Source organism: Choloepus didactylus, chromosome 1 (assembly GCF_015220235.1).
Source record: "Choloepus didactylus isolate mChoDid1 chromosome 1, mChoDid1.pri, whole genome shotgun sequence".
NCBI classification, from domain to species: Eukaryota; Metazoa; Chordata; class Mammalia; order Pilosa; family Megalonychidae; genus Choloepus; species Choloepus didactylus.
The window spans coordinates 212246544-212256236 of record NC_051307.1 but is presented as its reverse complement, the minus strand read 5'-3'; the positions used below and the strand labels follow the sequence as shown (position 1 = coordinate 212256236).

The 9693-nt window shown below is 52.6% G+C and overlaps 1 protein-coding gene across 3 annotated transcripts in view; it reads left to right on the top strand.

Moving 5' to 3' along the window:
- Positions 1-9693, top strand: part of FAM3D (FAM3 metabolism regulating signaling molecule D) — a 54210-nt gene that overhangs the window by 17815 nt on the left and 26702 nt on the right. For all 3 annotated transcript variants that reach the window (XM_037799245.1, XM_037799250.1, XM_037799240.1), the window contains 4 exons: positions 312-362; positions 2132-2239; positions 5461-5481; positions 9187-9304. In XM_037799245.1, coding sequence (XP_037655173.1) covers positions 350-362; positions 2132-2239; positions 5461-5481; positions 9187-9304 — 260 coding nt within the window. In that variant the 5' untranslated portion in view covers positions 312-349. The remainder of the gene's footprint in view (positions 1-311; positions 363-2131; positions 2240-5460; positions 5482-9186; positions 9305-9693) is intronic.

Below are 9693 nucleotides of genomic sequence, written 5' to 3'. Positions count from 1 at the left end.
GCACAAATGAATGAATTTCTCCAAAGAGACAGTGGCTGCCGACTGCACAGCCCTCTACTTTCCAATCTCTGCCCTCAAATCAGACATGTTTATATTAACTGAATATAAAATTCCAGGGACGGGAGTGAAGGAGGGGTGAAGGCAGAGAGGGAAGGAGGAAAACTGCTCCCTGTCTCCTACAGAAGGTGGTGAGGAACCAAACGGAAAGGACTGTGATCTCCTCAGTGAGAGGTATCCGTCCGTAACCTTTAGTCTTGGTCATTTTCAGAGTCCAGATTCCAGTTTCCAATTCAAGCTCCTTCTCTCCACAGGTGAACGCTGACCCCAAGCCGCTCTTCTCCGGGACAGGATGAGGGTGTCAGGTAGGACCAGCCCTGAGGATTCCCTGACTCAAGTGCTGGGTCTGAAGTTGGTTTGGGAATCATTTTTCTGGGCTCAGGTGATTTGGCCATGTCCACTGGGATAGTGCTCACAGACCACAGGCCGGAATTTCAGGAGGAGACCAATCCAGGGGGAGCTCGGAAAAGTGGGAAAGGCAACTTCCTGCCTCTGCTCTAAAGGGCGTGAGAAACCTGTCTGGGATCACAGGGATTTACCCTGTCCTGTAAACACCTAGCCCTGGTGGGAAATGAAGGACCAAATATTTACCTCAAGAAGGGCTATTCTAGAACCCTCAGGCCACAGGCTGAGGCCTCTGCCTTCTAGTCCACACCCTTGTACTGTACCCTCTTTATACAGATAGGGAAACTGAGGCACCAACCAGGAAGTGGACACACCCCATTTACATTCTCAAACAGATGTGAGGGGTTAACACAGGCTTGGGAGCCAGCTTAGTTTCCAAGGTTCACATCCCACCTCTGCCACCTACCAGCCGAGTGACCATGGGGCAATGACAGTTTCCCTGAACCTCAGTTTCCTTATCTGTAAAATGGGGTAATCAATAGTATCTGGCACATAGGGTGGCTGCAAGGCTGAATTGAGATAATGCCTGTCAGAGTTGTTGCTCAGAGGCTGGCACAAAATGAATGTAATATAAATGTGGGCTGATACCCCAGTGGGAATTCTGGGTGCCTGGAGGCGTACCATGCCCATGGGATCAGGGGCCCTTCTCCACCACTCCAAATAGCCAGAGACCAGAGCAAGACCAGAGAGCTCAATTCAGGGCTAAGGAGCAGGGCTGATGCCAAGAGGGAGCTCAGAGTAGGAAGAAGCAGAACTTGGCCTGAGCCTTGAATGCCAAGCACAATGGTTGGATTTGATCCAGAAGGCAGCAGGGAGCCAACCAGAGCCCTGAAGCAAAGCTGGCAAGCAAAGTAGAGCCAGCTTCCTGGCCCTCTTAGAAGAGGGAGGACAGGGAGTTGGCCAGGGAGCTCTGTGTGGTTCATCCCCGTGTGAGGGGGTGTTCACCAGTGATGCATAGGGAGTCAGAGCAATCTGGCTGCAAGACAGGGGAGGACCACGGAGCTGTCGCTTGCTTGAAGCTACACAGCAAGTCCAATGAGTTTCTTAGAGAGCACTGTGTGGTTCTTTGTGGTGGCTTTGAGGGGAGTCGATGGAGAATGTGGGGAGACCAGAGCCCCCCAAAGCTGCCCTTGAGGCTGCCTACTGTTGACAACTATAACATCCCAACAAGATGAGAACTCAGTGGTAAGGGCTTTACCACTCTGTGACGGAAGGACTCCAGCTCAGAGAGGCTGAACTGCCACCTGAAGTCACACAGCAGCCACTGGCAACCTTGAGCACTGGACACAGCTATTCCCACTCTGGATCCAGTGCTCCCCTCCCAGGGCTGTTTGCAGCAGAGCCTGCCTCCTGCTCTCCTCCTGCAGTTCTCAAGCGTCACCTCAAGGTGCCATATAAAATGCAGATTCCCAAGCCCCATCCCTAAGGATTCCCACTCTGGAGAGCCAAGTGGAGCCCAGGAAAGTGCATTTTTCACCTTTCTCCCAGAGGACCCACATTGGAGAATGTTGCCACATGACCCACAGCAGGATCTCACCATTTCATCACACATGGATTTGCACGTGGTCTCACCACATAGTCACGGGCTGGCTCACGGTGTGGACCCACGTGGGGTCTCACGACATGGTCCCGTGGCGTGGTCTCACGGCAGCATCTCCTCGCTGTGCAGGTGTGCTTCGCCTCCTGGCCTTCATCTTCGCCCTGGTAGCCACATGGATCTTTACTCGCACCTATGTGAGCTTCAGCTGGAACACCGTCCGTCTGCCCCGCTGGCTGAGTGAGTGGCGTGCACACGGTGGGGGCAGGGTTTGCCAACCAGGGCTGGAGTCTAAGAAACTAGCCCACCCTCCATCCTTGGGTGACTCAGGAAGACAGCCAGACAGGGCAGGGTGGGAGCCTGCCTTTGGGACCCCAACCTTTTGGGCAGGGGGAGGGGGGAGCAGAAGAGTAAAATCCTCAGACTCTCAGGAAGGAAAAGGGAAGTGCTCCAAGGCCCCGGCCAAAATGTGCCAACACCAAGGGCCATTTTGCAAAGGCAACACCAAGTAGAAAGGGAAGAAAGAAGGAAGGACAGAGGGAGGAAAAGAAGGAGGGAGGAAGGGAGTGAGGGACAGAAGGGTTCCGTCTGCCTGGAACCCTCTTCACGCAGATCTCCCTGTGGCCAGCTCCTCACCTTGCAAGTCTTTGCTCAGATGTCACCTCCTCAGAGGGTCCTTCCCTGACAGCCCCAGCTACAGCCACACCCCTCCTCCCAGTTTACCCTTTCTCATGTCAGGCTATTTCTCCTTCAAAGCATCATCATAATCCATCATTACACTATTTATATATTTACTTGGTTGTTGCTTGTCTCCACTTCTCTAGAATGTGAGCTTCCTGAGAGCAGGGATTTTATGTTTTTACATCTGTCTCTCCAGCACCTGGCACAGAGCAGATGTTCAGTAAACATTTGCTGAGTGAATGAAAAAACAGATGGATGGATGGTTGGATGCTGGATAGGCAGATGAATGAATGGATAGATGGATGAGACAGATGATAAATGGATGGATGATGGATGGATGGATGGATGGATAGACAAATGCATGCATGATGGATGGACAGTGGACGTTAGCTTCTTCACGTGCATGGTACCAGTGAATTCTTACAAATGCGCCACAGAGTGATCCATGGTGTGGTTGTGGAACGGACTCATTCATGATATCATGGTATGGTTTCATGTGTGAGCTGAGAAAACTGAAGCTCAGGGAGATCAAGAAACTTGCCCAAGTTCCCCTGGTAGATGTCAGAACAGAATGCACACTTAGGTCTCCCAGGTCCAAATCCTTTCTGAGCAAAGGAAGGAGGGAAGGGAAGGAATTTAGGCCTATGGGTTTGTCCTCCTTGAAGACCTCCACTGACAAGGTCACATGTAATAACCTGTAGTGACCCAGGCCAGCTCACAGCTTCCCAAGGCAGTGAGAACCCAATTGCCCCTTCTTCAACACAACCCCACAGTCAAGCGTATGCAATCCTTTACCTCATCTGCTTTTGTCAAGGGTTGTCCATAGCCTCTGTCGGGATGACTTATAGGTTCACATAGATGACTTATAGGTTCACATATCCCCAGCCCAGGGGCAGTGCTTTTATACACTAGAGATGTACTTTGCTTGTGCTAGAGACCTCAGAGGAAATGGGCCCAGGTCCATTTGTGAGGCTCAGAGTGGGGTGGGTCTCAGGACCGTCTTTAAGAGGGGAGAACCCCAGACCAAGATGGGAGAAGGGACAGTGGTTGAGGGGAGACCCCAGAAATTGTTTCCCTCTCAGAACACAGCTTCCTGGAGTTTGACAAATCAACACCTCCAATAAACGAACTTGAGTAACCACTGGGTGTGGGGCTCAGTGTTAGGTCCCAGGGACCCTGAAATTAGAAACATGTGGCACACTCTTATTGGGGGAGACAAACAGACTTGATTATAGAATGTACAAAAATGGAAGTCCATTACTGTGATCAAAAGTCATGAGAAATGCTTAAAATGGCAGAAAATATAACCAATGGGAAAGATTGCCATCAAAAACCATTAAAGGCACCTAAAAAGGTAACTTTCATTTACTTCGGAGGCTCCTATCCTGGGTCTGCAGTCCCCGTTTTATTATGTAATGCATTATTGTAGAAGTCCATATATTACTATAGCACAAATTTATTTTTTAATATTTTGATTATTACATTTATATAATTGGTTTCTTTATCTATTTTATTTTACACATTTAATGCCTTGCAGTCTGTTGGAGCAGGAAGTGCTAAGTGACCCAAGAGAAGTGGGGAGAAATTTATTCTGATGTTATTAAACCAACAGCAGCACGATGATCCCCTGCACTGCGGCCCAGGGGGTGGGCACTGGGCTAGTGCCCTTCCATACTGAGCTCACTGCATCTTCTCCACAACCCTGTGGTCTCCACTGCGCAGTCGAGGAAACTGAGGCTCAGGGAGTTTAACTGTCTTGCCCAGGGTCACACAGACAGGATTTAGGGCTCCAACTCCAGTGAGATCACACATCAGAGCATAGCTTCTTCTTAACCATGACAAAGTGTACGTGGATGTATGTGGATGTAGGTGTGCATATACGGTATATGTGTTCCTGCGTATGCATGTTTGGAGGGTGGGTGTGCCTGTGTCTGCATGGTGTGTCTGTGTGTGTGTCTGTGTGTGCATGTATGCTGTTTGTGTATGGTGTGTGCATTTATGTGTGTATGTGCACATATCCGTGTATGTGCCTGTGTGCATATATGTGTGTGCATGTGTGTGTCTGTGCATTTATGCATATGGATGGTGTATGTGTGTGTATTTCTATGTGTATGCATGTATGTATAGCATGGGTGTGTTTTAGTTTTCTAGGCTGCTGAAAGCAGATACCATGAAATGGGTTGGGCTTAACAAAGGGAATTTATTAGCTTACAGTTTTGAGGCCTGGAAAATTGTCCCAATGTAGGCATCATCAAGGTGGTGCTTTCTTCCCAAAGACTGGCTGGAAATGATCCTCGACTCCTCTGCCGCATGGTGAGGCACATGGCGACATCTCTCCCTTCTCTTCCCTTCCGGATTTCACTGCTTTTCAGATTCTTGCTTCCATAACTCTCTCTCTCTGTATTCATCCCATTTATAAAGGACTCCAGTAAGAGGATTAAGACCCATCCTGAATGAGGTGGGTCACACCTTAACTGAAGGTCTTACTTACAATGGTTCCACACCCACAGAAGTGGATTAACTTTAAGAACATGCTTTTCTGGGGTACATACAGCTTCAAACCACCACAGTCTATGTGTGAAGGGGGAGCAGTGGTAAGCGAGGAAGGGCTTCCAGACAAGGTGGGATTTTTAGCTCATTCCAAACCTCCCAAGGGGGTACTCTACATGGCTAGGCCAACATCACATTAAAAGTCCCATCTTCCCACTCCTCAACCTCCACGGCGCATTGGGGTCCAAAGCACTTTCTCTCTCACCAGGGTCTTTCTTCTCTCCCAACAGGTTCTACCCACAGGGAGACTCGTGAGTATCCACTCCGTGCCCCCTCCCCCATTGTCCTAACGCAAAATGTCCCGGGGTCCTTCACCTGGTCTTGCAGGTCCCAGAGAAGCCTGGGGTTCCGAGGGGCTGCCCAGCTTGAAGCCCCAGAGCCCTGGGCGGGGGCAGACACCCCTAGGCCATTGAGACTGTTAGGGTTGGCTCAGCTGGGCCCCTTCCCCGGGCCCCACCCCCCAGTCGGGACAGGACCCCACCCCTGCCTCCCCGACCACAGCACCTGCCCCTGCACTGCCATCTCCCCTCTCTGTGGCCCCACCTGGCCGGGACCCTGAGGGCAAAGCACAGTGACCCCAGGCCTGGCTCATGTTTCTGCTCCAAAGTGCCAGAGCCCATGGTGGGTGCTAGAGGGGCCCCAAGAGACAAACAGAAGAGGGGGCTGGCTGGGATAGAAGTGCCAGATGTCCCAAGGCAGGTGGGGAAAGGGCTCTGGGTTTGAGGCAGGGCACCCCTTTCCAAAGGACTGGGGAGGAGGTGGGCTTCAGCTGTGCCTTGGGGAATGAGGAGGTTGTGGGCTCCTGGAGGAGGGAGTGGCCTGTGTGCAGAGGCCGAGGCAGGAACACATGGGGCCCCAGGGGAGACCCTGGCTGGGGCATCAGGCACGTGTGTGGAGTGGTGGAAAGAGTCCTGGAAGGCAGAAACGCGGAAGGCCTCAAATGCCAGCAACTTGAAGCCATGCGGACATCAGGGCTTCAGCAAGGACCCTGCTCCCGAGGTGGGGGGAGGCAGAAGCAGGGACAGCAGTATAGTGGCAACAGTAACAATGACTGAGAGCCTGCTATGTGCCAGACCCTGCTCAGAACTTCACAGGCACCTCCTATAAACCTCACAACAATCCTAAGCAGGTGCTACAGTTCTCCCCAGTGTGTAGAGGAGGAACTGAGGCTCAGAGAGGTGGCGTCCCATGGTCAAGCCCACGCACTGTAAGTGGAGCAGGAGTCGACCTCATTGTCGAATCCAGTCCAGCCTCTCAACGCCTCTTTGTAAGAGCAACATCTCCAGGCCCCCTCCTCCCCCATCCCAAAATGGTGGTGACTCTCAGATGGGGGCAGTTCCCTGAATAAAATTTCAACTCAATTGAGAGGGGCCTGGAGGCCCCATTGCACTCTGGGATTACAGAAAGCAAAGACTATATGAATCAACACAAACCATTTACCCCCCACCATCAATTCCATCTCCCTGAAGCCTCTTGGGTCATATTCTGACATAGACATTTAGCTTCACAGTATCTTCGCTCTGCACAAACACTTAGACATTGTCTCCTGGGGAGGTGGCAAATCCAAGCACTCGTGCTGCCTTCCCCCTGCCACTCCCATGGCAGACATCACCAGTCAATCCCAGCACTCTTTCCTGCCAAGCCCAAAGGCAGCCTGGGGAGCTTTTTCAGTCACCCTCTAACAGTAGATCCAAATTGAGTTTTAAGATGAGACCTGTTTAACCCTGATCTCAACCAACCCCCTCGTTTTACAGTTGGCAAAGATAAAGCGATATTTCTGGCAAGTGCACTGGAGCCCACATTTTCTGACTGCCCCCACATTCCTGCCCTGTGCCCCCGATGACACACCAGCTCCACGCCATGAGCCACCACGCTGGGAGTTGGGCTGCAGGGTTTGAGGCAGCTGGTGGGGGCAGCCCCTTCAGCCAGAACCTAGAGAGCAAATCCCCTGCCTCTCAGTGGCTAAGACTCTTCATCCAGCAGCTTGACCGTGAAGGCTGGATGGACAGAAAATCAATTCCGGAAAAGCCTTCTTAAGCTGGCCTGTTGACATCGGGTTTATCAGACTTAGCTGCAGTTGATTAGGCTCTGGGCAAACTTCAGGGTGGTCCCTGAGGCCTGGAACAAGCCCCCTCTGGTCTCAGATGTAGGCAGAGCTCTCCATGAGATGGCCAGGCCGTGGGATGTGGGGGTCAAAGGTCAGAGGAGAAGAGGAGGCGTGCCCTGGGCAAGGAGACTCCCAACCCCAGCATCACGCCTCAGTCGGGCCTCTTCACAGGGTCCAGTCCAGAGCGTGGGGAAGGGGAGTCGGGGCCATGCCCCCAGCCCCACCTCTGCTCTCCTGAGCCGCAGGGCTGGATGGCCCACTCTCTCCTCAACAGCCCCCGGTAGTGTCTCCACGTCCTGTCCTGGAACTCTGGGTGATAATGTCCTGGTTTGAACTCCCGTTACCTGCAGTGGGTGGGTGTGCTGAAGCCGGAGGCCAGGGCATTTCCTCCCAGATCATCCAGCAGGGTGCCCTGGCATTGGCCACAGGCACTGCTAGGAAGGGGCACCTCAAACCCTACTCAAAGACGCCACTGGGTTGCCGAGCCTCACGCCACTGGACTGCATCCACCCAGGGGCACTTTTTCCTGATTCACGAAAAGGTTCCCAACAGGCCAGTGGGGCCCTGCAGAGCCTGATCATCCTGACCAGATCATCCCTCCCAGCCTCAGGCTCAATCTGAGTGCCCACTATATGCCAGGTGCAGGGGTTACTGCAAGAATTTAACAGATAAACATAAAGTGCTGGCCACAGGGCCTCACACACAGCAAGCGCTTGGCGTGCACGAGCTTTTGTCAGGAATCTGTGGGTTTGCTCCAAACCCAGCAGTGGCACAGCCCTCAGCCCAGGCCCTGAGGGACTGGAGGAAGCAGAGGCCGTAGAAGCACAGCTTTCCCTATGCAGGTAAAAATTCCGTAATTCCACATGTATCCAGTCCTCCCTAATGCTGCCTTCTGAACTGCCAGGTGGTATTAAAAACACACATTAATATAAAGTACAACCTGTCAGGCTGAAAGCACAGGTGAAATCCAAGCTTGCAAAGGGCCAGCTGAGGGCTGAGTGACTCTAGGCTGTGCCTTTGGGTCCAGTCCACACTGCCTACCATCCACCGGTCTCCTCGGTTTGCACTGAGCGGGACACAGGGAGAGGACAAGGGTCGTAATAACAGCCACAATTATCAGAGGTGCCATGTTTTGAGTGCCTGGGGATTCTAAGGCGGTGCTAAGCATGAGTGGGAGGGCCGGGACCACCTGCCTGTTCCCTGCTGAATCCCAGCGTCTGGCACATAGTAGGTGCTCAAGAAATGAGTGCTGCGTGAATGAATGAATGAATGAATGAGGGGGATAATAATAACCGATGTGCTCCTTTATCCTCCCAAGTACCCTCTGGAGAAGACTCTGTAATTTACAGGCAAGGAAGATGAGGGACGAAAATTTCAAAGGCCTTGCCCAAGGCAACCCAGTTGGCAAGCAGTGCCCTAACCACCCTGCTAGGGCCCCCAGGGTGTGGTCAACAAGGGCCTCTGGGAGTGCAAAAGGCTGCTGTGGCCCAAGAGAGAGCTTCCCAGGGGACTCCCTTAATCCTGGTGACTCGGGTTCTTTACTAGGCCCCTTACTCTACACACATTTGCTGAGGGGCTGCCTTGGGCCAGCCATGTGCTGGAATGGGAAGCCCAAAAAGCTCAGTTCTAGGTGGACAGACACACAGCCAGGCATTCAGTCCGCAGCATCATATGTGCTTTGATGGTGGCCGTCCACGGTTCTGTGGGAGCACAGAATGGGCTCATCTCCCAGGCATGGGGGTTGAAGGCTCCTCCAGGAGAAGCTGAGCCCTGGGTCCACCCTGCTCTCCTCCTACCTGGACCCCCTCCCAAGCCGCTGCCCACTCAGGCTGATCTGTTCCCTCCCCAGGAGCTGTGCAGGCCAAGTGCAGCATCAGCAAGCCCTGCCCAAACAACTTCTTTGCGTTTAAAATCTGCAGCGGGGCGGCCAACGTGGTGGGCCCCTCCATGTGCTTCGAAGACCACACGTAAGTGTCTGAGGGGCTCCTGTGTTTCCTTTTCTTTTACTTCATTCATTCATTGGCAATTTCAGGGGCTGCAGGGGGCAGGCCCATGAGATCAGCCCACAGCTTCCCCAGCTTCCTTTTCCCCTAGGGCAGGTGAATCATATAATCCTCACACCTGGCTAAGCACTTGACTGCATCAGCTCATTCCAGCCCCCAGCACCCCGAGAGGTGGGGACTATTATTATCCCTCAGGTAAAGATGAGGAAATAAAGGCCCAAGAGGGTCTCCCAGCTAGCCGGTGGCTGAGTGAGGCTTTAAACTCAGGTCTGTCTGACAGCCAGGCTGCTGTGCTTCCCATAAAGGGAAATGGCTACAGAAGGGTTTGAGAATGACATCAAAGCCCAAATGTA